At 44.7% G+C, this 27,969-nt stretch overlaps 1 protein-coding gene and 1 pseudogene across 1 annotated transcript in view; both read left to right on the top strand.

Annotated features, from left to right (window-relative positions):
* The window catches only part of Ints7 (integrator complex subunit 7), a 54,791-nt gene extending 27,161 nt beyond the window's left edge, over window positions 1-27,630 (top strand). Inside the window, 12 exon segments of the mRNA XM_028882854.2 lie at window positions 2,468-2,602; window positions 4,018-4,115; window positions 7,836-8,075; window positions 10,450-10,587; window positions 11,758-11,964; window positions 17,182-17,376; window positions 17,812-17,915; window positions 19,161-19,229; window positions 19,834-19,966; window positions 22,873-22,971; window positions 24,615-24,800; window positions 26,260-27,630. Coding sequence (XP_028738687.1) covers window positions 2,468-2,602; window positions 4,018-4,115; window positions 7,836-8,075; window positions 10,450-10,587; window positions 11,758-11,964; window positions 17,182-17,376; window positions 17,812-17,915; window positions 19,161-19,229; window positions 19,834-19,966; window positions 22,873-22,971; window positions 24,615-24,800; window positions 26,260-26,556 — 1,901 coding nt within the window. The 3' untranslated portion in view covers window positions 26,557-27,630.
* Window positions 510-1,146, top strand: LOC114702417 (annotated as a pseudogene).
* Window positions 27,631-27,969: the final 339 nt, after the last annotated feature.

Here is a 27,969-nt window from a genome sequence, read left to right as displayed (position 1 = left end):
CTGATATGCAGGATGCCTGATATGTGACCCCGGTGAAAGTGTCATTCAACCCCCAAAGGGGTTGCGACCCACAGGTTGAGAACCACTGGTCTAGAAGGTGCCGGCTTTTAGCTGAGATGCCTGAGGTGTCTCTCTCCTCTGTTTGACTCTCAGCTAGTGTGGGCTCGTTCTCAGGATGCTTGATATTGCCAGATAAAAGTTATTCTGTTTCATCTATTGTCTTTATTAGCCAAAGGAAGCCATATGGCCAGGCCTAGCTAGATGTGAAAAAAATAAGTAACCCTTAATAAAAGAAAACAGAAGAAAAAATCACATAGGTTGGGCAAGATTGCCATAGCTTTCTCTATGAACAGTAGTACATCAGCTATCCAGCGTGTTTCCATTAAATTGTTTCGTTTGGTTTTTCAAGACAGGGTTTCTCTTTGTAGCCCTGGCTGTCCTGGGACTCACTCTGTTGACCAGACTGCCCTCGAATTCACAGAGATCTGCCTGCCTCTGCTTCCCGAGTACTGTGATTAAAGGCGTGCGCCACCCTTGCCTGCAAATTATTCTTTTTAAATCAGTTATTCTTGTTTTTTTAGCTGACAGTTAACATCCTTGCCTCTAGAACCATGTGACTTTGTCTTAGGAGATTATTTCAAATGAGTTATAATTAAAATTTTTTAAAAAATCACCAGGCATGATGGTGCAGGCCTTTAACCCCAGCATTGGAAGGCAGAGGCAAGGGAATCTCTGTGAGTTCAAGACAGCCAGGGATAAGAAGACTGTTTCAGCTCTTCCGGGGACGGTGCGAGAGGCACTCAGAATGGTCCAGCGCTTGACATGCCGTCGTAGGCTTTCCTTCAACACAGCCTCTCAAAACCAGGCTGTCTTGGACCCCTGGCAACAGGACTGTAAAGTTTACCTTTATACCAAGAAGGTTGGAAAAGCACCTAAGTCCGCATGTGGTGTGTGCCCAGGCAGGCGTCGAGGGGTTCATGCTGTGAGACTGAGGTTGTCTAAGATCCAGAAGCACATCAGCAGGGCCTACGGTGGGTCCCGTGTGCCAAGTGTGTCCGCGACAGGATCAAGCGGCTTTCCTTATTGAGGAGCAGAAAATTGTTGTGAAGGTGTGAAGCACAAGCACAGAGTCAGAAAGCGAAATAAATATGCAGCTTTTTTAAATAATAAAGGTCAAGGCTTGGTCTGTGACCAAAAAAAAAAAAAAGACTTTCAAAAAAACCAATAATAATAAATAAAATAAAAGTTAAAAAACCTTATGCCTTAAAAGCATGATATTGGCCATTATATACATATCTGAATGGTGTGTAAAATTCAGTTTGCATTGATGAGCATAAAGGGAAATAAAGTTACACAAGGAATATTCTAAAAAGTCAGCAATTTTTTATGCTGGCTTACGAGATTTGGAGAGATTTCTGTTTCCTCTGGGCTTTTCTACCTCCCTCTCTCACAGATTTTCTTGTAGTAAATTTTAATATTAAGAGGGAAAACATACCAAGTTACAGAACATCACATGAACAAGAAAAAGAATGGCTGCACCCTAGGAGTTCATTTTCCACAATTCTGAAAAAAATTGGCTGTGTAATTTCAGCTTTGTAATATTTTGTCCATCTTAAAACACAAGGGTTTTACCTAATCTTGTCACATCCAATCAGTAAGTGGTTATATGTCCAACACTGTCTGGAACCGGCTTGGCTCATGCCTGTTGTAATATTCAACAGTGTCAGGAAATAAGGTCCTCTTGCTGAGAGACAGCTGAAGTGGACAGTAGTCATAAGAGGAGCAGAAAAGTCAGATCCGATTCTCCTTGAGGCTCACGCACTTAAGACCAAGAGTTTCAGCCTTATAAATTAAAATATCTGCAGTGTAGGACTTACATCAGACTTGGAAATCTGAGTTCCGATACTGTAGAAGAGTGCCACGTGGTTAACTGGTCTCGTGACTGTGATGATGGCTCCTGGAAGTCTTTGAACTGGTCTCTTGTATAAAAATAGAGTTGAGTCACAGAATCCAGGTCCTTGACAGCTGTGTGGTCACGGATTCTCACGTGAACCTTCTGAGGTAAAACCAGCAAATTGGGGCTAGAAAAAGCAAGCAAAGCGTTCTTTGACCTTGCTTTATCTGACAGGAAGATGACAGTGGTGTCATTCATTTGGATGAGAATCCATCAGTTCCTGAAATGCAGCCTGGAGTTGTCTTGGCTTTGTACTGTTTCTCAGTCAATTTTCATTAATGCTTTTATGGGGAAAGGCCTATATTGATTTTAAAATACAGTCATTGAGAAACGGGTGACATACCCCTACCAAGGAAAAGAAAATGGTAGTGTTGTATTATTAATGAAGTTGAGGTAGAGAATACTGTTAACTGGAAATTTTCTCATAAAACAGAAAATTGAACCTGCAAGTGACTGTGTTCTTAAACTGTATGAATGAAATGTAATCTGTGTTGTTGTTTTTTTCTCCTTTAGGAAATGTAGGTTCTTCTCCCAGATCTTCCGATTTAGTCAAATTAGCTCAAGAGTGCTGTTACCATAGCAACAGGGGCATCGCGGCTCATGGAGTGAGAGTGCTAACTAATATAATCGTGTCTTGTCAAGAGAAAGGTAAGTGCACTCAGAACTAGTTTATATGGCTACTGAGTGCAGCTTGGACAGAGCCCTGTGGCTGGGTTGTTCAGTCCATTTTTTTTTTTTTTTTTTTTTTTTTTTTTTTTTTTTTTTTGGTTTTTCGAGACAGGGTTTCTCTGTGTAGCTTTGCGTCTTTCCTGGGACTCACTTGGTAGCCCAGGCTGGCCTCGAACTCACAGAGATCCGCCTGGCTCTGCCTCCCGAGTGCTGGGATTAAAGGCGTGCGCCACCACCGCCCGGCCTCAGTCCATTATTTTTAGCATGTGTGCACTGATGTGTTCTAATGCAAGTGTCTTAGAGCAGCCTGATCTGTGTGAGCGCTTGTGACTGCACTGTGGGGTTGAAGTGTCTTCCAGGGCATTGCCTGTTTCCTCCCTCTGTTCATTGTGGTGTGTGTGGTACTGGGGACAGGGACAGCCTACATAAGATGTATATTCACCTACACAGCAACTGGAAGTTAACTCAGGTTATACAGGTAGCAAGTACTTTCTCTTAGTGGCGGTTGAGCTCTCAGGAACATGATTTCATTTTTCACAGAACTCATCTCTAGGTAAATGCAACATTGAGCTGATTTGCACAAACAAGGAGGATATATTTTATTATCTTCCTGACATCTTTTTAACTGTAAGACTAGAAATTTTTTATGCCTGCATTCAAGAATGGCAAGTACATTTTGAACAGTAAATGTGTCTCAGTGCTCATTGACCTTTATGGGGGCCACAAGCTCAACTTTCCTCCTCCTGCCTCAGCACTGTGTGCTCCTAGTCCCAGTGTTTCTTCACACTGTTCGCCAAGGCCCCACAGTAACTTGGGAAACATTCTCACACTTTGATTGGTTTGAATACTTGAGTTTGTAAAAGCGTTTCTTGCATGTGGTTTAGGAAACTACAGGATGTTCTTAGTGACCTGAGTCACTTGTCATGGTTACAGCCCCAGGGACCTTCAGGCGTTTGGCAGTGTGGTGCTGCGGCTGCAGGATACACCAGGGCTTGCCTCTTAGGGCACCTGCACGGTCTGTCTGATGGGTTTCCACTCCTAGTGTTTTCTTAGCTGAGCTGGTAGTGAGTGATCTTTCAGTGTCTCTTTATTTATGGCTTCATGACTTTACCTGGTGATTTAATGTGAGTATTTTATAACCTTCAGTAATGTGGTGGAGTTAAAGAGGGTATCTGAAGATAACCTTTATATTTTGGGAACTATTGCATGTGCTTTTATAAAATTATTTTTAAATTTTTCATATAGGGCATTCATGTTTTGATCATTCATTCCCCTTTCCAGCAACGTTACACTTACATCTGTGTCTCCTGTGTTAGACTTGATGTATCTTTCTCTCTGTGTTTGTGTGTGTTAATCCTCTCCTGATTACCCTGAACCTTAATGTTTTCTTCCAGATCTCTTGTCACTGGAGCAGGATGCTGTCTTCGGCCTGGAATCCCTTCTGGTGCTTTGTAGTCAGGATGACAGTCCAGGTGCTCAGTCCACTGTGAAGGTGATGACGACCTCACTTCATAGACGCCATTTCCACTGCAGCGGCAGCGTGACAAAACGGGGGGAGGGGGGTGTCCACTGTGAAGGTGATGGCGACCTCACTTCATAGACGCCATTTCCACAGCAGAGGCAGCGTGACAAAATGGGGGGGGGGGTCACTGCTCTGGTACAAAAGTGGGACCCAGACTTAACCCATGGCAATAGTTGTCATCCCCTGCCTTAAACATTTGCCTTTGACATTCACTTTAAAAATTGTCACTATTAGCCTAGTGGCAGTAGCACTCAGGAGGCAGAGGCAAGTGGATCTTGAGGCCAGCCTGCTCTACAAAGCAAGTTCCAAGACAGTCAGAACTGTTACACGGAGAAACCCTGTCTCAAAAAACAAAAACAAACAAAATTGTCACTATGGCCTGGTGGTAGTACTTGAGAGTCAGAGGCAGGTGGATCTCTAAGTTCGAGGCCATCCTGGTCTACAGAGTGAGTTCCAGGATAGCCAGTGTTACACAGAGAAACCCTATCTTGAAAAAACAAAAACAAAACAAAACAAAAAAGCCACTATGTGGCTCAGGCTGATCTGGAACTTACTATGTATGTAGCCCAGGATTACTTTGAATTTGAAACAGTTCTCCCACCCCTGCCCTCCAGAGTCTTGGAATTACTAACATGTAGTGCCATGCTTAGCTTGAAAACTGGCTGTTTGGTGATATTCTAAAAGGAAGACAAGATAGGAACCTGAGACTTGGTGCATTTTGTTGTAAGCTGTTTGTGTTCATTAAGTTGCTGTGGACTCCTATGATAGTCATTGGCAATATAGACAGGCAGAACTCCAGCTCTCTTACAAGTTCTAATCTGAGATAAACCCTGATAAGACCATGAAATAAAAACCGGATGAAATTACTACCCATTAATGTCTAAGTATTTATTAATTTCCAGAGTATAGAAGTTTTAGTACCTTTAAGAATTTTCACCTTTAGGGCCTGGGGAGATGGCTTAGCAGTTAAAGTGTTTGTTGTGCAAGCAAGAAGTTGGATCCCCAGAACTCATCTGAATGCCAGGTGGATGTGGTGGCCCACCTGTAATTCCAGATTAGAAGATGGAAATAGAGGGTCTCTGTAGCAAACTGGCAAAGTAGCTGGATCAGTAAGCTCTGGGTTTGATTGAGAGACCCTGCCTCAAAAGAGTAGGTAGAAGAGACATTGAGGAAGATCCCTAGTCAGCTTCAGGCACACTTGTACACATATATCCATGAAAAGAAAGGATTTTTTAAAAAAAGAATTTTCATCTTCAGCCTGGCAGTTCCAGCACTGGTTGGGGAAGGACAGAGACAGGAGGATTGTTGTGAGTTTGTGACTGGCCTATGCTACTGAGTAAGTTCTAAGCCACCCAGACTACACAGTACAGCTCTGTCTTTATTGTTGTCACTATTTTTTTTGAGATTATACTATAATTACATTATCTCTCCCTTCCCTTTCCTCCTCCAAACCCTTCCGTATACCCCTCTTTATTCTCTTTCCAATTTCTGGCCTCTATTTTTCATTCGTTGTTGTTACATGCATGATCATGTTACTTGTATGTGTCTTTTCAAGACTGATCATTTGGTGTTGGGTAACCAGTTGGTGTGCTCTTCTCCGAGGAAGACTGTTCCTCCCACCCTCAGCCTTCCTTCCCTAAGTTCCTGTTATTTTTTGTGTATGGTCGAGGCCTCCTGGGCTTTCCCTGTTCATGTGAACATGTCTGTTCTTGTTGTCCTTGTTCAGGTCATGTTTAGGCAGGCATGTTGGTGAGACTTCATGGGTGTGGTTTCTGACGTTTAAGAGATACCATTCTCATAGCAACTCCTTGATCCTCTGGCACTTAGCTCTTATCCTGCCCCTCTTCCACAGTATCCTCTGAGCTTTAGGTGTGGTAGTTTTAGATGTAGCCATTGAGGCTGGGCTCTACCACTCTGCATTTTGATGGGTTTTTTGTTTTGTTTTGTTGTTTTTTCTTTCTGTTAGAGAAGTTAGTAAAGTGGTGGTTATAGGTTCTCCTCCAAGATAGATGACTTCACTAGCTCTGGGTAGCTGGCTGAGTTCCAGTGGCAGGCGTGATCTCCTTCTTGTTGAGAGGGTCTCACGTTTAACTAGAGAACCACTGGTACTGAAAAGGTGAGCACACCACTGTTGCACCCTAGGTGTATCGTACACGTTGGTTGTTGCTGTGGTTCATGGGTGTCGTAGCTGAGGAGGACTGTTGGTTGCTTCCCTACTTGGGAAGTTTGCCTGGTCCCTTCTGATACATGAAAGCTGGTCCTCAGGAGGAGGCTTTCAGGTCAGCTCCTGCTCAGGGGCCTCTGGGCCTGTGTCTGAGATGCATGGTGTCTTCAGCAATAGGACTTACCTTCCACCTCCAGGATGCAGCCAAGGTCATTTGGGAGTTTCCTGGACAGCCCTGACCACCAGCTCAAAAGAGGATTTCTTGTACCTGGTGTTGGGGTTTTGTTAGATAGTCTTTGCCTCTTGGAGGCGTATTGTCAGCCAAGTTGAGAAATTTTCATTTATACACACTTACATGTATTATAGGGTTTTTTTTGTTTGTTTGTTTTATTTAGGTGTCTTGTTTTATTTTCATTGTTGTTGCATGCATATATGTGTATACATATATATTCTTAAATATATAAATGCGATCTGCTCCCTTTATATAGTGTTACTTGTATGTATCTTTTCAGGGCTGGCCATTTGTTACTAGGTTAACCAGTTGGTGTGCTTTTCCCTGGGGAGGCTGTTACTTTACCTCTTCTCTCTTCTGTATCTCCCTTCTCTCTGACTAGAGACCCCACCCCCTGTTTTTCCTATTTCAGGATTTTCTGAAATTTCCTATCCTTGATCAGATCCCTTGTACCCTGCTCTCTTCTCTATAGTTTCCCCAGAGTATGAACTCAATCTGAAGATTTGGAGCTAGGAGCCTAGGATGAGAGAGAACATGCAATGTTTGTCTTTATGGGTCTCAGTTACTTCACTTAATATGGTCTTTTCTAGTTCTAGCCATTTACCTGCAAAGTTCAAGATTTCGTTATTCTTTACAGCTGAGTAGTACTTTGTAGTGTATATGTACCACATTTTTATTATGCATTCTCAGCTCTTGTGACTAGAGAAGAAATGAATATGACTGAGAAAATACCCAGGAGTAGGGTATTGAGTCCTTCAGGCATGGCCGGGGAGTGCTATAACTGAGTCATATGATAGATTTATTTTTAGCTTTTTGAGAGTTTTCCACACCTGAAATCGGTAGCTGGACCAGTTACAACCCCACCAACAGTGAATGAGGGTTCCCCTTTCCCCACACTATGAAGTTGAGGCTGGCCTTACAGACAAAGTTCTAAGCCAGCTAAACTACATAGTTAGAATCTGTCTTTTAAAAAAGGTGGTGGTTGTTTTGAGACAAGGTCTTTCTGTATAGTCCTGGATGTCCTGGAACTCATTATGTAGTTCAGGCCAGTCTCAAACATAGTGAGGTCTGCTTGCTTCTACCTCATGCTTGCTGGGATTTAAGGTGTGTGCCATCGTGCCTAGAAATTTTCATATTTCTTAAGTACAGAAACCATTAAAATACATTTAGAGTTCATAAAATGTGAGGTGAGACCACTGTTGAAATCATACATGAAGTATCTGTGATGGTGCTAGGCAGTCACTCTGCTAATAGGCTCAGTTGATAGCCAGTGTGTTTTCTCTTTGGTGTGCAGATTGCTCTCAACTGTATGGTGAAGCTGGCCAAGGGCCGACCCCATTTGAGCCGGTCAGTGGTGGACACTCTGCTGACTCAGCTGCACAGTTCTCAGGACACTGCCCGAATCCTCATGTGCCACTGCCTGGCAGCCATTGCCATGCAGCTGCCGGTCCTCGGTGATGGAATGCTTGGTGACCTCGTGGAGCTCTACAAGCTGATTGGACGATCAGCCACAGACAAGCAACAGGAACTTCTGGTAAGGAACTGCTTTTAATGACTAGGAGCCAGTCTGCTGGGAACCTAAGAATACCAGCACTACTGTTAAACTTTAGTTGAAAAGCAAAGGGCAGGTTAAAGTAGTCACTAGGTCTAGGGAGACAGTACAGTGGTGCCATGCTTGCCCAGCCTATGGAAGGCCCTGGCTTCCATCACAGACCACAAAAACTATTTACAAATAAAACAGTCCCAGTAGCTCTTGTTTGTTTGTTGTTTTCTTTGGAGACAGGGTCTGACTGTAGCGCAAGCAGGCCTTGAACTCATGACAGTTCTCTGGCCTCAAACTCACAAATGCTGGCAGGGATTACAGTTGTGAGTTGCTGCACCCAGCTGCCAGGAGCTTTTTCTACAAGTTGAACCAACCTCCTTGGTTTAGGAATCTAGTACCTGAGCTGCCCAGAAGCCCAAAGTGTGTAAGCAGCATGGATCTCTGAGTAAGGACATTCAGTGAGCAAAGTCTATGCTGAAATTCCCAGTATCTGGAGCTCATTTGGTCACAAGCATTTCAAAAAGAGACAATGAGCCTGTACTTTCATTTGCTTTAGAAGCCACATCTAGTTTAGGTTTAAAACAACTTTCTTAGCTGGGCATGGTGGGAACATGCTCAGAATCCTAGCACTTTGGGAAGTGGAGGGCTGGAGTGTTAGGAGTTCAAAGGTAACTTCAGCTGCATGCAAACAAACAAAAACACCATTGTGAACTTAGAGAATGTTTAAAATTCTATAGTGAACATAAACGCAGCCAGATTAGTTTTCCATTCCAGGACCTCTAGCTGCTCGTCACTCAATTCAGGCTTTTATGTCCTGATACCAAGATGGAGGAGTTAGGAAGGAACAGAGGCAGTGGCAGTCTCCAAGGCTGAGCATTCATTGTTGTACAGTCCATGAAAAGCTATCAGATAGGGTGCGGGGGAAAGCAGAAGGAACTTACTCAAGCCTCTATGGACATCCACTTCACCATGTGCTGTCACTATGGCTATCCTGAGAACTCAGTGGCAGTAGTTATGGGAGTGACATCATACAGTGACCACAACAGGGATCAATGATACAAAGAAGCATTTAGCCAAGTTTGTTTTTGTTTTATTTAAAATAGATTTTTTTTTTCCCTCACATAATATATTGTTTGTGTTTTCCCCTCCCTCTACTCTTCCCAGTTCCTTCCCCAACACTGCTCCCACCCAGGTCCACTCCCTTTCTGTCTCTCATTAGAAAATAAACAGGCTTCTAAGGGATAATGATGTGATGTGATGTGATGTGATAACTAACACATTGGAGTGGGACAGGACAGACAAGTAGAAGCAAAAGAGCCCAAGAGAAGACACAAGAATCAGACTTGTTCAAGCACTCAGGAATCACATAAAAACACTAGACTGGAAGCCATGATATATATGGTAGAGGACATGTGCAAACCCATGAGGTCCTGTGCATGCTTCCTCAGTCTCTGAGTTCATATGAGCTTTGATCATGCGGATTTAGAAGGCCTTGTTTCCTTGGTGTCCTCCATCCCCTCTGGCTCTTAGACTTCTACCTTCTCTGCTGAGGGTACACTGAGCCTCACGGGGAGGGATTTGAAGGAGACGTCCCATTTAGGGTTGAGTGTTCTAAGGTCTCTCACGCTGCAGAATGCCTTGGCCAGTTGTGGTCCCTCCTCTCAGATGACTTTAGCTTGTGTCAGGTTGACATAAAACCAGCACACATGGGGATTCTGAATAGTCAAAGTCAACTGTCTCATTCCCTATGTCAGCTCCTCCTCCTCCCAGGGGAAACAACCATCTTTCTTTGTGTGCTGTACTTGGATAACCTCAGTATGTACCCCTAAGTGATCCATGCTTTGCTTTGCATATCTTAACTCTGGGTAAACCTTATGCTACAATTCAGCTTTCATGGTTTGCCTGTCTTGCTAGTAATTTTTAGTGATCTCTATGCATTTCACTGACATATCTCACTGTGTGATCATATAATTTATTTGTTTTTAGTGGTGAGCATCTTTCTAATTACTTGCTTATAAATAGTGATCTGAGTTAATGGAATAAGTTGCGTAATGACTTAAACATGATAAATGAAATAATGTCAACAGAAAACCCATTTTGTTCCTTTTTATCGTGCCTATTCAGTTACTTTGTGTAGGTGTGCACATTGCACGTGGGAGGTCTGAGAGCAGCTCTCAGAAGTCACTTCTTCCCTTCCACCGTGTAGGTCTGAGGTGTTGAACTCAGGGCAGCAGGCGTGGCGGCAGGCATGTTTACCTCCTGAGCCATGTCATTGGCCCTAAATTCTATTCTGTTTTGATAATCTCTAATTTTTATCTTTGTCTTTGAATAAAGTTTCATGTCTTTCTTACTTGTTTTCTGTTAGGTAAGCTTGGCTACTGTGATTTTTGTAGCCAGCCAGAAAGCACTGTCTGCGGAAGTCAAGGCAGTAATCAAGCAGCAGCTTGAAAGCGTCTCCAGTGGGTGGACGGTATACCGGATTGCCAGGCAGGCTTCCAGAATGGTATGTATGGGCTTCCCTTCTGGTGCTTGGTGGGATGTCAGAGCGTGTACCTTAAATGGTGTGGTCATTATCAGTCAGAACCCAAAGTAAGATGTCTCAGTCACTGTTCTACTGCTATGAAGAGACGCCATGACCAAGGCAACTCTTACAAAAGAAAGCATTGGATTGAGGGCTTGTTGACAGTGTCAGGGGGATTCGTTCATTATCATCATTGCAGGAGGTGTGGCTGCAGGCAGAAGGTGCTGGAGAAGTAGCTGAGAGCTTTATATCCTGATCCTCAGGCAGAGAGACCTTGAGCCTGGCTTGACTTTTGAAACCTCAGAGGCCACCCGCAGTAACACATCTACTCTCACAATCTCTTCAAACAGTTTCACTCCCTAGGGACCAAGTGTTCAAACTTAGGAGCCCATGGGGCCATTCTCAGGAAGTGCCTGTTACTCATGGGCTCTCAGAATGCCAAAAGAAAGGACCTAACCTAACTTTCCTCATAAGCAGTGGTCTGTTGTATTCAGCTTTTCAGTAAGTCCGTGGCGGTGCACACTGTTTGGAGATTGTTAGACTCACTATACTTTGCTGTAGGTTGTGGTACCCAGGGCCACTCTCCCTGCTGTTTCTGGCCTTACTTATCAGCACACCTTTTTCTTCCCATTCTTTCTCCAACCTGATCATTGAGTTGTTTTAAGAAATACAAATCGTAGCCCAGAAACCTAGGGCTGAAAGTGCAGAGAACAGAGTGAGGAGCATGGCTCTGGTGGTTGAAGCAGGTACTCTGTTTCTGCCATCTTCCACAGGAGGACACTTGGCCAGACTGCTCAGTGTAGTGGCATGGCGTGTTGGTGCTGACACAGCGGGGTCTCAGGCATCCCCCTCCACCCTAGAGTTCCCTTCACCTCCCTAAATAGCTCCTGCAAATGACACATAAGTACTTAGATTTTCTGTATTTAGATAACATTCTAGACTTGAGTTACAATGCACTCCATTTATTTTCTCATTGGAACTGTTTTATTTAGTAAAGAGTTGAGGCGTTATGTCATAAATAAATATTTAGACTGTCTGGAGGAATTACCTAATCTGAGACATGATATTCGGGCTTGTTCTGAGTTTTTCTTCTGCTTGATGAAGTAACAGTTTCGAATGTAGAGCCTTACCTCTGGCTGCCTCCTCTCTCAGGGCAACCACGACATGGCCCGAGAGCTCTACCAGAGCCTGCTGACTCAGGTTGCGTCCGAGCACCTCTACTTCTGGCTGAACAGTCTGAAGGAGTTCTCACACGCCGAGCAGTGTCTGACCGGGCTGCAGGAGGAGAGCTTCAGTTCAGCGCTGGGTTGCATTGCTGAGTCTTTGAAATTCTACCACAAGGGGATTGCCTCCTTAACAGTGAGTCCTCCCAATCGTGGTGAATGCTGTGGGTGCTATCCTGCTTTGGGTTATTCTCTTTTGACAACTTGTGAGACCTGGTGGTAATATCAGAATAATACATGTGCACAGAAATAAAACTCTTGCTAGTATTCTTAAGTTGATAAAAGCTTGTGTTTTATTTTTTATGAATTACTAGGTACCACACATACAGACAATTGCTGAATCCAGGCAGAAGAGTAAGTGGAGAAGGCATAGTCGTCTTCTTCCAGGTCCTCGATTGGTGAGATGCCAGCCTGGTCCAGTGCTGCCACCAAGCACAGGCCCATTCTTCTCTCCTGTCTGGCTGCTCACTAAGTAGAGGTTTGCAGGGTGTTTTGTAATGTGAAGGCTTGACCCTGGAGCCTTGTGCATGGTAGATGAATGCTTGGTCATTGTTTATAACAGTGGTTCTCACCCTTCCTAATGCTGTGGCCCTTTAACACAGTTCCTCATGGTGTGGTGACCCCAACCATAAAGTGTTTTCATTGCTACTTCATAACTGTAATTTTGCTACTGTTATGAATCTTAATGTAAATATCTGTGTTTTCCAGTGGTCTTAGGTGACTCTTGGGAAAGGGTCATTCAGTCCCAAAAACGGGGTCATGACCCACAGGCTGAGAACTGCTATTTTATAATAAGAAAAAAAGTGTTGAAAATTCTAAGGTGCCACTGTTTTAACCCTCTGTAGTTTCCAAATTAACAATCACCTACAACTCTTACTCTGTCTGCCAATAAAGGAATGCAGAAAGGAGACCCTTAATTTTTCTTACTTCTTGAAATTTTTACCAATTTCTTGAAATGAGCTGCATATCTAAATAAGAACTTACTACCTAAAAATAGTACTTTCTGTTGGTCAGTTCTCCCTAAAAGTGAAGAGGTTATGTGTTCAACATTAAACGTTTTTAAAGCATTGTGACACAACTTAGAAAATTATATATATTGAGCTGGGGCCTATTTGCACATGTGAATAACATATTCTATCTATTATTAAGCAATAAGCATAAAGATCCATAACATTTCCTCCCCCATCCCCACTCGTCCTTCCCTCTCACCCCAACCCCAGCTAAGCCCTGAGCAGCCTCTCCATTTTCAAGGGCAGCACTGACTGCCGCTTCCCTCCCGGTGCTCTGGAGAACGGAAAGGTTGTTACGCTTTTATCAGGCTAATGTGCCATAGAACATTCAAAGGTGAAATTACTGGTTTGGATCAGTAAAATCGTTTGATTTTTCTAGTTTATGTAGAATGGGAGATTATTGACCATTCAGTGGTAAAAAGTGCTGGGCGGGGCTTGATGTTCAGTGCCCACATAGTGGCTCCCAGCCCTCTTATTCTACTTCCAGTGGATCCAGTGCCCTCCTCTGGCTTCTGCAGGCATTAGGCGCGCACGCACACACACACACACACACACACACACACACACACACACACACGCACACACACTACATAGACGTGCATGTGGGCAAAACTTTCACATAAAAATAAAATTATTAAAAAATGAAATCTGCGGGCTGGAGAGATGGCTCAGTGGTTAAGAGCACTGGCTGCTCTTCCTGAGGTCCTGAGTTCAATTCCCAGCAACCACATGGTAGCTCACAACCATCTGTAATGAGATCTGGTACCCTCTTCTGGAATGCAGGGATACATGCAGACAGAATACTGTATACATAATAAATAAATCTAAAAAAAAAATTTTAAAAAATGAAATCTGCCAGGCAGATAGATTCACATAATAGTGAGGTAGATGGAAATAGTTTTTTGGAAAGTCTGTTAACTATTTAGCACTCTTCTGTTTTGTATAATGTCTGTAGTTACTGAGACTTGCTAGAAATTGAAGACTGGATTTTTATTTAGGAAGAAAGCACTTGACTGACAGATGAGATTTGACTGAGATTTGATTCTGTGTTAGTCCAGTGTGCCTGAGGTAGAGCTCTGTTGAATGGAATTACTATATTCAGCACATTACAGAAACTTGCCAAACACCAACCAGTATTCTTTGAAGATAAAAACAGGAGCTAGGAAGCTGCATGTGCTGGCTCATCCCTGTAATTCCAGCACTTAGGAAGCTGAGGCAAGATGGTTGTCCTATGTATGAGTCTAGCCTGGACTGCCTAGTGAGTTGTTGCAGGCCAGCATGAGCTACAGTATGAGACCCTTTTGGAAAAGAAAAGAAGATACACATACACCACACCAGAAGAAAACAGCAAAAGGAAGAGAGAAGTGGAAAGGGTTCAAAACTCTGCTTATTACATCCTTATTTAGGTGCCATTAGCAATGCAGTATTTAATTCCCATTGTAATGCTTTATAGGAGAGGGATCTTGCTTTGTAGAAATAAAGATTGTCATATGTTAAGGAGATGGGTCTGTGATTCAGTTGGGGAGTATTGCCCGGCAGGTGCACGGTCCTGGCTCCATCCCCTCATTACAAGGGATGAGGGTGCACATACTCTAATTCACAGAGATAGAAAGTAAGATGTGGGGTTGGGGATTTAGCTCAGTGGTCGAGCGCTTGCCTAGCAAGCACAAGGCCCTGGGTTTGGTCCTCAGCTCTGGAAAAAAAAAAAAAAGAAAGTAAGTAAGATGTGGTTGCCAGGGCTGTGAAGCAGGGGAGAGTGTGGGTATGAATACAGAGTTCCAATTCTGCAAGGTAAGAAAGGTTACTTATATAACCAAACACACTTAAAAGTAGCTAAAATTGCTGGGCGGTGGTGGCGCACGCCTTTAATCCCAGCACTCAGGAGGCAGAGCCAGGCGGATCTCTGTGAGTTCGAGGCCAGCCTGGGCTACCAAGTGAGTTCCAGGAAAGGCGCAAAGCTACACAGGGACACCCTGTCTCGAAAAACCAAAAAAAAAAAAAAAAAAAAAGTAGCTAAAATAACAAGTTTATGTTACTGTTTTCATACATCAACATTCATACCTTTATCAGGTTTCTTTTTTTAGCCTAATTAGATCTGTAACACAAATATAACTTTACAAAAAGCAGAAACAAACAAAAACAGCATGAAAAAATAGTGGGGAGGAAATAGCCACTGAAGTGAGTTGGGACTGCTCTGCCAGCTGGTAACCTCGGCCCAGGGTGAAAGGAAGTTTGCTTTTCCTTTTCCTGGGGAGCGCTTGGGGGCAGTTTTGACTATTCCCAGTGTTTGCTGCATCTGCTGGCCTTAAAACCGGCTCATTTCAGGTTTAGCCCCAGTGTTGAGAAGAGTAAATGATATCCTGTTGTCTCTCTTTGACATTAGTCAGACTCACACAGACATCTCCCATCCTTTAGGCACTGTGACCTGTAATATGCTTTAGCCATGAAGAACACTGCTCTTCGATGTGTTCTTTTCTGTGTGTTCTACATGAGCATTGCTTTTCATCCTGTATAAAATAGTAGGTAAGGGTAAGAGAGATGGCTGTTGAATACTTGCTGCCCTGCTAGAGGACCCAAGTCTCTTTCCCAGCACCCACATCAGGTGACTCACAGCTGCCTGTAATTCTAGCTCCAAGGGATCTGAAGCCCTCTTCTAACCTCCATGGGTACTTACACATACATGACATGCACACATTAATTAAAAATGCTAGTTTTAAAATTTATTTTATTTTATGTGTTTTGCCTGCATGTATGCCTGTGGCTCACATGCATACTTAAGGAAGCTAAAAGAGGATGCCTGGCCCCCTGGAACTAAAGTTACAGGTGGTCACGAGCTGCCGTGCGAATGAGTCCTCTGGAAAAGCAGCCAGTGCTGTGAGCCATCTCTCAGATGAGCCCATTAATAAGTTTTTTAAATTTGCAAGTAGCAGTTAAAAAGGCAGAGGAAATAGAGGATCTCCTTCCGTCTTCCTACAAGAACAAATCAAACCTAAGACATTAAAAACAATTGAAATAATCTCTTTAGTATCTTAATACAAGTTATAATTGGAACAAAATATTGAAAGGTTGAAAAGGTCAACACAGTCAAATATTTAGGATAGTTATTTCTCCATTGCACACAGTGCCTCAAGGGTCCTTTCCATTGGAGAAGGGTGCAGGCAGATGTGTGCTTCCGTAGAGGATGCAGGAGCAGCTGTACAAGCTCCGTCTGTCATTTGTAAGTTGAGAGCTCCACTGAGGACAGTGTACAGCTCAACCAGACGGAAATACTGTGACTGACTCCTAGAAGCCAGCTCAAACTAACAGAATAGTGTGGGATGCACTATGTACTAAGAAGCCACATCAGTCTGTTTGCAAAAGCCATCCTTAAGAGGATATACCTACCATTTACTGTTAAATTAGCTCATTTCTAGTGTGTGCCTTGTATTGAAAACACATTGCTGCACTTCCACTAGGACGCTTGCTGAACACACAGCTCTCCACCTGTGCAGCTGCTGGGGCTTAGCCGCTCCCCACTCTGGGGCTGCTGCTCTGTGCTCTTGCAGACTTCCCTCTTGTGCAGATGTTCCCCCTGAACATCTGTGTGTTCTCTTTACAGTGTCAGCTCAGAACCTCTTTAGTTACTATGGCTAGAAGGCTGCTTTGAGGCAGTGGGGCTGTCTAGAAACATTTTACTGCCTTCTTTTCCTCACTGCCTAACTTCTCAGCACACTGGTAATGGTTTGGTGATGGGAGCCGCAGCTTGGAAAGGTAGGAGAGTGGTAAGATTGAGGGAGATGAGAATATCTTTGGACTTTCAGAGGTGGTGTCTAGGTGATAATTGAGCAAGCTGCGTGTTAAGTGCAGGCAGCGAGGACCCTCTGAATGCCAACAGAGTTCTCAGGCGATGCTGCCAACCGTGAGTTTCTCTGATGTTAGATCATTCTCATTGTAGTATAGTTATTTACCCATCAGTGTTATTAGGACTTGTGCATAAACTGACAAATGCAGTCCTCCCGTGCTTCCGGGAAGACGATTCTAAGACACTCAAAAAGCCACAGATGTCCAAATCCTTGGATGCTCAAGTCCCCCATTGTAAAGGTGCAGCTTTTCATGCGCTCCGTGCATGTCCCCTCATGCTCTAACTCATCTTCAGGTTCCTACAATCCCAGCACAGTGTAGATGCTGTATAAATAAATAACTGTTATGCTGCTGTGCTTTGATGCTTTAGGGGGAAAAGACAGGAAACTCTGTTCATGTTCTGTTCAAGCGCATCTTTCTCCTGGGCATCTTTTATATTAGGTTTGCTCGAATCTAGAGTAGCAGGCAGGTTACTTTGTACTAAACTTCTTTCTTTATTCCAGGCTGCCAGCACACCACTGAATCCTTTAAGTTTTCAGTGTGAATTTGTAAAACTCAGGATTGACCTTCTCCAGGCCTTCTCGCAACTTATCTGTACTTGTAACAGCCTGAAGACGAGCCCTCCTCCTGCCATCGCCACCACAATTGCCATGACCTTAGGAAACGACCTTCAGAGGTGCGGCCGGATCTCCAATCAGGCATGTCTTAGTTTCTCTCCATTGTGGCTATTATTTAGACTTCAGAGATTTTAGAGGATGAAGGGCTGTACAAATTAAAATCAGTGGTTTGTGCCAAATACTTAACTCATCTGTGTGGCAGAATAGGATGATGTGTTGTTTAAACAGCCCTGGTGCTGTGCATTATACAAAGAGAATGGAATGCCATTAAAAAGTTGGGAATGTCTCTAACAGTGTTAGTTACCTTAGTGAAACTTGAAGAAGCTAGGATGCAGTGTCTTGTTTCCAGACATTGCTAGTCAATTATTACACACTGTGAACATTGGTAGCTTCATTCCCGTCTTTGTTGATTCTATGTAATTAAGTTATGAAAATGATAACTCCGTTTTTATTTGAACTGTTATTGATGATGAGCTTTCTATGCTTTAATTTTGATGTTTCCCCCCATCTTTGTAGATGAAGCAATCCATGGAAGAATTCCGAAGCCTTGCTTCCCGGTACCGAGATCTCTATCAGGCATCCTTTGATGCCGACTCAGCAACTCTGAGGAACGTAGAACTGTATCCTGTGTTGCTTGGGAGCCCTTGTTCTTGGAAGTATTCTCTGAAATACAGATTTGATAATCCTTATTTGTTACAGTTAGTGATTTCTTCCTTTGAACTTTAGTAGGGACAAAATAACTGTACTGTAAACTTAAGCTGATCTTTTTAAAAGGTCTGACTTCCTGGTGGCCTTGTCTCCCTTCGGGAAGAACTGCCACAGCCGAGTCATGCCCAGGGCAGTGACACAAGCCTGTTGTCCCAATACTAAGGAGACTGATGCATGAGGATTGCTTGAGCTGGGAGCTGGAAACCAGCTGGCAACTCTGGAAGGCCTTTTTGAAAAAAAGCAAATCAAGCCAGGGTCCCACCAGCCTTTTGCTCACGTGAGCAGCCCCAGCACAGTACATGGCTTATGGGTGACAGTCCTAGTCCATCCTCTTTGTTATGGTCTCTACCACATCTGTTCCCTCAACCCTCCTGAGGCCATCCATAGTTTCTTAGTAGCAACTCCCGGTCTTATTGGAAAGAGGGGGAAACTGTTGTGAAGTTGTGAGGCTTGTGAGTTTGTAGTTCTTAGAGTTTTGATTGATTAATTGATTGAAGCTTAATGAATGCTCAGGATGCTCTGCCATACAAGTGAGTGCATATAGGCAAGTATTTGTACACACACTCAAGTCTAATACAGTAGGGGTGGCAGACCGCTTGAGTCACAGCTGAGGAATTGTCCAAACAAAAACTACAATTGGCTATCTGTGGCACAAATCTTAAAAGGTCTTATTAATAAAAACAAACCCAGAGCCAGGTATTGGGGTGAATGCTGAAATATCAGAGAAGCAGAACAAGCCACAGCCAGCTCACCGAGGTCCATCTGCTTCTTTTTCCTGAGTACTGGGATCACAGGTGTGTGCCGCCATGACTGGCTGTTTGTGAGAGCAGTTTAAAGGTGGGGGGGGGGTGTTATTGAATGCTCAGTGGTGGAAGCACACGTGTGTCATGTACAAGACCCTGGGCTCAGTCCCTTGGGGTAAGGTGCAGTTGCTGTGACTGAGGAAGGCGTCTGTGCCCACATTGGGCTCTGAACCACCCTGCCTGGAACAGGGTTTAAATTGCTGGTGTAACCAGTGTGTGCCCCTTAGAAGGGAAAAGCGCCCTCCATCATGGAGTGGGTAATTGTAAAGTGCAGTGCTCGTGTTTACTCATCTAGTCTCCAGACAGCGAAAGTGTGAGGTGGTTTGTGTCCTCGTGTGACTTAACATGCTCCAGACAGCAGCAGAGTTGCTTGCTGATGTCCCATGCCATAGAAGCCCTGGTTTTGGATCCGGAGTCCGCAAGGTGAGTTGAATGATGCCTGCTTTATAAAATTTCAGTATCCCTCTTCAAGTTTGTTTAGGATTCAAGAGTTTTGCTTCTTAGCTCTGTCAGAAATGTTTGAGAGGAGGGGCAGGAAGGAATCTAGGTTAGGCTTTCCTAGTGTGCTCTGTCCCAGAATGCCCTGCTCGGTTTCACTTCCAGGCTTTATGCTGACACCGTTTCCTCAGCCATCTGAGTCTGATGGCATTCTGACCTAGTGATCTGTTAGCCTGCTCTCGTGTCTGTATTTCTGTCTGTTATTTATATGATGTCATGTAAGTGTGTTACTTGCTGGCCCCTTCTCAAGTGTCTTTTTCCCTATGGTGACACATTTAAAGACCTTCATGTGAATAGTTAAGAATGATAATCATTTGTAGTCAGATTTAGCTTTAAATTCCAGCTTGTCAGTTAAGAGGTGTACGACTGTAGCCCATGATTCTTTCCAAGTCTGTTTCCATGTCTGTAATTGGAGATAACTTCAGTTTTTAAAAGATGAAGTGAGAATGTGGACCATGTCCAGCCAGTACATGGAGGCACTGAAGGGGTCACTGCTTGGATGGGTTAATTGTGCTGGTCTCTGCTTCAGCTTCCAGGAGTATGGATCCACGGGGGCTGCCCATGCTGACAGTGAGTATGAGAGAAGAATGATGTCCGTGTACAATCATGTCCTCGAAGAGGTGGAGTCGCTCAACCGAAAATATGCCCCTGTTTCCTACATGGCAAGTGGCATTTGTTTGCTAAGTTTTTATCATTGAGGAAGTGGATATTTTTTAAATACATTTCTGGTACTTTGTTTTAATAAAACTTAATTGTAAAGAACATGCAAATTAAAAATGTCACACAAGGAAATTAGCCAGACCTACATCCAGTGCCTATCAGTGGACTTCTATGCATTTAGAATAGCCATTCTGCAGTCACGGAACTTTGATTTTACACTGTCACTATTGATTGTATTTTATGCACTTATCCACCACAGATATCAGTGATAAAGATTAAACGAACCCGTCCGTGGCCGCATCTAGCCCATCTCTTGACTGTATGACCACATATCAAATCTCACATGCCCAGGTGCAGGCAACTTTTCTCAAATCTGACTTGCCTAGATGCAGACCAATTTTTTTGTTTTACTCTTTTTAAACAATCAAATTGAAGTTGTAGTAAGTCTTAACTCTCTCTCCAAACTAGAATCACTTTGGGAGCTTTTTAAAAACTCTATCGGTATCCAGGCATCCCTTTCTGACCACTCCCCAAGGACAGCTGACTCTAAATCTGGAATGGAGGCCTGGTTCCCTACAGTGATACCAGGAGTTAGGTGGAGGTCCGGCACCTGGATAGTAGTACCAGGAGTTAGGGTAGAGGTCTGGCACATAGTCAGTGGTGTGGACAGTGATACCAGGAGTTAGGTGGAGGTCTGGCACATAGTCAGTGGTGTGGACAGTGGTACCAGGAGTTAGGTAGAGGTCTGGCACATAGTCAGTGGTGTGGACAGTGGTACCGGGAGTTAGGTGGAGGTCTGGCACATAGTCAGTGGTGTGGACAGTGGTACCGGGAGTTAGGTGGAGGTCTGGCACATAGTCAGTGGTGTGGACAGTGGTACCGGGAGTTAGGTGGAGGTCTGGCACATAGTCAGTGGTGTGGACAGTGGTACCAGGAGTTAGGGTAGAGGTCTGGCCATAGTCAGTGGTGTGGACAGTGGTACCGGGAGTTAGGTGGAGGTCTGGCACATAGTCAGTGGTGTGGACAGTGGTACCGGGAGTTAGGTGGAGGTCTGGCACATAGTCAGTGGTGTGGACAGTGGTACCAGGAGTTAGGTGGAGGTCTGGCACATAGTCAGTGGTGTGGACAGTGGTACCGGGAGTTAGGGTAGAGGTCTGGCACATAGTGGTGTGGACAGTGGTACCAGGAGTTAGGTAGAGGTCTGGCACATAGTCAGTGGTGTGGACAGTGGTACCGGGAGTTAGGTGGAGGTCTGGCCCATAGTCAGTGGTGTGGACAGTGATACCAGGAGTTAGGTAGAGGTCTGGCACATAGTCAGTGGTGTGGACAGTGGTACCAGGAGTTAGGGTAGAGGTCTGGCACATAGTCAGTGGTGTGGACAGTGGTACCGGGAGTTAGGTGGAGGTCTGGCACATAGTCAGTGGTGTGGACAGTGGTACCGGGAGTTAGGGTAGAGGTCTGGCACATAGTCAGTGGTGTGGACAGTGGTACCGGGAGTTAGGGTAGAGGTCTGGCACATAGTGGTGTGGACAGTGGTACCAGGAGTTAGGTAGAGGTCTGGCACATAGTCAGTGGTGTGGACAGTGGTACCGGGAGTTAGGTGGAGGTCTGGCACATAGTCAGTGGTGTGGACAGTGGTACCGGGAGTTAGGTGGAGGTCTGGCACATAGTCAGTGGTGTGGACAGTGGTACCGGGAGTTAAGGTGGAGGTCTGGCCCGTGGACAGTGATACCAGGAGTTAAGGTGGAGGTCTGGCCCGTGGACAGTGAGTGGTACTAGAGTTAGAGCTTTAAGCCTCACAGAGGTACAGACAGCAAATGTTTCAGAGTGCTCAGCCCATTTCATAGTCAGTAAAGCATTGAGTAAAGGACATGAAATATTCACTGCTTCATTATAAAGCAGGCTTTGTGGTAGATGACTGGTTTTGCCCACATAGTAGTTAAAATAAGTGTCTGGGTACTTTTGAGGTAGACTGACCTAAACTGTGTATCATGTTCAGTGTATTTAAATGTCTTGAGTGCAACTGGACTTACAATACTTTCAGCCTCTGGTAGTTTTTCTGCCCCCCCTTCTGTATTTTTTTTATACATAAATGTGAGTTCTGTGTCTGCATGGATACCTACATGCCAGAGGAAGGCATCAGATCCCATTATAGATGGGTGTGAGCCACCATGTGGTTGCTGGGAATTGAGCTCAAGACCTCTGGAAAAGCAGCCAGTGCTCTTAACTGCTGAGCCATCTCTCCAGCCCCCCTTCTTTTTCCCCCCTAGGACTAGCTCTGTAGCCCAGGCTGGCCTTGAACTCACAGAGATCTGCCCGCCTCTGCCTCCCAAGTGCTGGAATTAAAGGCATGTGCCACCGTGCCCAGCCTGCCTCAGTAGGTTTATTCAGCGCATAATCTTGTCCTAAGACAAGGGACAGCACTTTTTAGAAGTGTCCATGTGATTCTGTCATGCTACAGGGGTTGAAAACACACAGAAAATAAAAGTAGTAAGTCTTTATTAAAGTGTGTGTGTGTGTGTGTGTGTGTGTGTGTGTGTGTTTGACTGAATGTGTACTGCATGTGTGCCTGGTACCTGAGGAATCCAGAGAAGGGTGTCAGATCCCCTGGGTCTGCAATTACAGATGGTTGTGAACTGCCATGTGTGCAGGGAATTGAACCCAGGTCCTCTGGAGAAGCAGTCAGTGCTTTTAACCACTGAGCCATCTCTCCAGTCCACTGATTGCATCTCTGGACATGAATGATTTGAGTTCAACCATGTATGGTTGTGAATGTTGTACCTGCTTGCTGAATGGTGTGTACTCTGGGAAGCATTTGTGTGAGCGTGTGTTTCCAGCTCTGCCCGGAACGTGCTGTTTGTTGGTAAGTCTGCAGGTTTCTTTTCAGCTGGCTTTCTCTCTCCCACAGCACACAGCATGCCTCTGCAACGCCATCATCGCTTTGCTGAAAGTTCCTCTTTCATTTCAGAGATACTTTTTCCAGAAACTGCAGTCCACCAGCATCAAGGTAAGACAGAAAGAACACTTAAGGCTTAAAAATCCAGCTCAGTGAGGCTGATTTGTTGATTAATGAATGTCACCTGACCACCTGATATCTGAGCTCAGTCCCCAAGGCCTACACAATAGAAGAGAATGACTCCTGCAAGTTGTCCTCTGACCTCCACATGTATGCCATGGCACCCACCCCCAACACACACATACAAATGTAGTAAAACTCAGCTAGCTAGCTTCTGAAGATTGAATGGGACATAGCTAAGGTTTAGTATCTTCACTTTGGTGTAGATAAAAATTTAGTTCTAAGACTTCAGTTGTCTGCCTTTCCGCCCTTTATTGGATGATTTGAAGAAGGCCGTGGGGCTTGAAAGTTGCTGTAAGACAGACATCTGGGTAACGGAGTCCATCCGTCATCTCTTACCTCCAGAAATGAGTTCTTGTAAGTCCGTTTCAGTCGCCTTCCAGGGTCTTGAACTGAGTCTGTTGAGAGCAGACCCAGCTTTGATTGAACCCGGCCCAATGCAACATCACTAGTCCTACTTTCAGGTTCTCTTGCCGTGGAAGGACAAGTTTGGAGAACTAGCCCACAGGGAGAGTTAGTGCGTTGAGATACTTAAGCCACTCAGAATTCAAAAGCTATTTTTGAATTGTTGGGAAAGAAGGAGATTGTCCCCTGAGAGAGATGCTTGGATTCTGCCTGTCAGTGAACTTTCGCATCCATTTAATACTTTTGGTTACAAGTAACATTTCAAAAAGACCTTAAATGTTCGGAAAGCTGATTATGGAAGGGAGCAGGCCTGAGGCAAGCTGTCTTCACAGTCGGTGACAGGTTCAGAGGCTCAGTAACATTCACCTTTAGCCAGACTTGAGCTTTCTACAATTAAGGTACATCTGGGATTTAAAGGAAAACTGTAAGTTAAAAATGTTACTCAGACCAGGCAGTGGTAGTGCACACCTTTAATCCCAGCACTCGGGAGGCAGAGGCAGGCGGATCTCTGAGTTCGAGGCCAGCCTGGGCTATAGAGGGAGATCCACAAAACTCTCCAAAGCTACACTCTCTCAAAAACAAAACAAAGCAAAGCAAATGTTACTCAGTTAGCATCCTTGGTACCTCAGGATCAATCCCTAACACCCCTAATTGTTTTGGGGTTCATTGTGGAAACTGGCTTTTTTTAATGCCTATTAACTTCACTATGTGAATTTTCTTAGAATTTTAAGTTTGTTTGCATTTGAATTTAGCTATTTTAAAATACTTAAGAGAATTGCACAAAAAAAAATGTTTTTCCTAGAAGCAAAGAGATATCCAGTGGATATGAAAATCTATACATAGCATTTCACTTAAGGAAGTGGTGGTTCATTGCGTCCTCCCCACCCCGCAGCAGAAAGCCTGCCCACAAGAACCCTGGCAGATAGCGTCTTCGACTGCTTCCCTCAGACAGCAGGTCTAAAGGAAAGCACAGCACATTTAAAAAGGAGATGAAGGAAGCTTGCCTTGGAAGGCATGTCTGCAGGGTGGTGCCAGCACAGGGAGGTCCTGGGAATACATACTGCCAGGGACAGTCACACGAGGACGTCCATCTGTCCTGTGATGGGGAGCCGGGTTTGTTGAAGGAAGCTTGGTTTGGGTTGTCGCACTTACTTTAGTGTTCCCCCCAGCTTGCTCTGTCGCCATCTCCCCGGAACCCCGCGGAGCCCATTGCCGTACAGAACAACCAGCAGCTGGCCTTGAAGGTGGAAGGGGTCGTTCAGCACGGGTCTAAACCAGGACTCTTCCGCAGAATTCAGTCTGTGTGTCTGAGTGTCTCTTCCACACTGCAGAGCAAACCTGGCCAAGACTACAAGGTAACTCGCATGTGGAAGAACTGTGTGTAGCGTACTGGCCCCAGGTGGGGCTCTCCTCTAGTCTGGCAGCTTCCCCTCCACACAGATCAGGAGGTCATAACAGAAACATAACTGAGGCCTGGGGAAACTGTTCGTCTGTTTTCTCTGCTTGAACCAGTTAGTGGGCAAAGCATTCCAGCAGAGATCAAAACATGAATTCTGTGACTCTTAGTGCAGTCTGGAACCTATCTGAGGTCCACACAGCGAGAGTTCTGTGACCATGCGCCTCTAATCGGGTTTCCCACCCCGCCTAGTTTCATGCATCTCAGAGAGCTCATCTCCCCATGCCTGCTTCCTTTCCTGAAACCTTGTTCATAAGACCCACCTCCTCTGGTACCATCTCAGCTCCACCTCCTCACAGAAGAGTGCAGCCTGCTGTGGGGCATAATGTCCAAAAGAACCTTGGGAGTTAGCTACCTTGAGATGTCATGAGGTAGGTTAAGTGTTCGCCAGCATCAGTCAGGCTATGTGCTATGTGACCACGTGCTTCTGACAAGGTTTCCCACCAACATCAATCAGCAATTGATGTTGCTATCCAAAACTAGGATATTGCATATGTTCACATCAGTATCATTGTATCTTTGCTGAGACATTTCTTTCCAATTTTGTGGTGATTTAATCCACAGTATGTGCCCAGGTTACTCTGGTATATTTGAACTAAGTCAGTATAACAAGAAATAAGGTGAAGGTTTAAAAGGCGATCTCTAGGCCAGAGAGGATGCTCAGTGGGTAAAGTACCCGCTCGCAATCATGAGGACCTGAATTTGGATCCCCACAACCCATGTAAAAAGCTAACCCTGAGTAGATGCCGAAAATTCACTCGCCAGCCACCCTGGCCAAATCATGAAAACCAAGTTCCCTGAGACCCTGCCTCAAAGAATAAAGGTGGAGCATGATTGAGGAAAAACATCCAGCATTGACTTCTGGCCTCCACTAAATGTGCTCATGTGCACATGCACTCACACACACACAGGCACGCACACGCACATGTACATACATACCCACGCTAGCAAGTATATGACGTGTGTACACACATGTATATGAACATTTCATCATCATGATTTTAGGCTAAAAAGCTGAGGGAAGGACTGGCGTGGTCACCATTGTCACTTGGTTTTCTTGGATAGCGTCCTCTCACCCAGCACTCTGTCCACTCCCTGAGGCTCAGCCGTCATTCTCTTCCCGTCTTTCTTCTGACTGATGACACAGCATGCTGCCCTTAACCTCTCCATAAGAACTTGGGGAATGCCGTGTGAAGGGCTGTGTGGACTGCGCTCAGATACCTGCTATGGTTGAGTGATCTCAGATGTTGCTGGAAATCGTAATGAGAATTCATGTACTTATCCTTAGACAGGGCCTGGCTCCTAGAGAACACTGAGTAAGCAGCTCTTGCTGGTATTTAACAATTCCTGTGTTCCAGATTCCCATCGATAGCATGACCAATGAGATGGAGCAGAGGGTTGAGCCACATAATGACTACTTCAGCACCCAGTTTCTGTTGAACTTCGCTGTCCTTGGAACACACAGCATTACAGTGGAGTCCTCGGTGAGAGACGCCAACGGCATTGTGTGGAAGACCGGCCCCAGAACTACCATGTTTGTCAAATCCCTGGAGGACCCCTATTCCCAGCAGATTCGCCTACAGCAGCAGCAAGCCCAGCAGCCTTTGCAGCCACAGCCGCAGCCGCAGCCACGCAGTGCCTACACCCGGTTTTAAGTGTGCTCCAAACATACTGCACAGCCGTCAAAGTGCAAGAAGAGTCTGTGTCTTCGTGTGCGTTAAGTGTAAATGTCACAGTGTGAAGTCCATCACTCACTAATTTCTGTAGTGTGGCATTCTGGAGATTGTTTAAGAAATCACCCGGCTCTCAGCCAGAAGATTACATCTTTTCATTTCTTAAACGAAGTCTTCTGCCTCACACTTAGCATTTTAGTTGTATTGTTCTTTCTGATTGGTGAGCTTTTCTTCCAGGAATAGTCACAGATCACTGGTAGATTTGACTGTGTCTCTACCAGAATTATTGTGCTAACTGGCCCAGACCTGGAGTTCTGAGACAGGCAGTGGGAAGTCCTGTCCAGTGTGTGCCAGGTTCATCCAGGGCTGGAGAATGAGGCCTTCAAAGGGGTCTGGAAATTCTGTGGCACCTGCCTTCTAGACTGTGCAAGCCTGTGGTCCACAGGTATAGATAGCATCCTGCTGCAGTGGTGCCACCTTTTGTCTGTTTCCTGTGCTGAAGCAATGCTAGCTTATTGTTTTGGTCTTTAGTTGACCCCAAATTTAATTTCTATGTAGCAGCTAGCAGCTATATAGAAAAGTTGGAAATGGATAGTATGTTGTTTTTTTCTTCATGCGACTATAATGTAGACGTTTTACATTGTTTGTAGACGTGAAAGTGACTTGATAGAATGTCTTCACCTTTGATTTAAAAGGGACAGACCCTTCCCTCTGGTTTCTACTGGATGAGTTACAGACTCTGCACTTGATGTTTAGACAGCAGTCCCCATGGCTGGGATGCTCAGCTAGGAAGCTCAGGAAGCAGAGATTTATGGTTAGCCAGAAAAGCCCTTTTTCTATTTCAGTCCTGGTTGAAAACGATATGACACCTTACTTTACCTTTATACCAGGTATGTTGAACTGTCCTTTTGTAAGTGCTCGGTGCTTGGGGACCACAGTTAGTAGACAGCATGACCAGCATTGCCAGTAGCGAGTGTGCCGTCAGTGGGCAGGCTGCAGTGCAGGGACTGAGGGCATGAGCCTGGAGTCCTGTGTCAATAAATCTCTTCATTTCTATGCTTGCGTTTTACTGTCTTCTCTTCAAAGTCATACTGATTCATAAGAAGACTTGAGTTGTTTTTAAATGCTGTTTGAGGTTTTTTGTTTGTTTTTTCTTGTCACATTACCTCTGGGGCTGAGAAGTGATTGGCAACTTGGGTTCCCCTGAGGTCACTTTGCTTTATGAGATGTTGCCCCCAAATAGCAAATTCTGCTTATCATAGCATGTACAGGTCTACAGTTTCCACTCTAAGTGATGTCTCCCGGAGCCACCACGTTGCACACAGTGCACAGTCTGCACTTGGTCAGCGTCTGGGGAAAACTTCTAGAGCGTCAGGGAAGACGCTGTGTGGAGCC

Source organism: Peromyscus leucopus, chromosome 15 (assembly GCF_004664715.2).
Source record: "Peromyscus leucopus breed LL Stock chromosome 15, UCI_PerLeu_2.1, whole genome shotgun sequence".
Classification (NCBI taxonomy): Eukaryota; Metazoa; Chordata; class Mammalia; order Rodentia; family Cricetidae; genus Peromyscus; species Peromyscus leucopus.
Note: the sequence above shows the minus strand (reverse complement) of the source record. Positions and strands in the feature narration are given on the sequence as shown.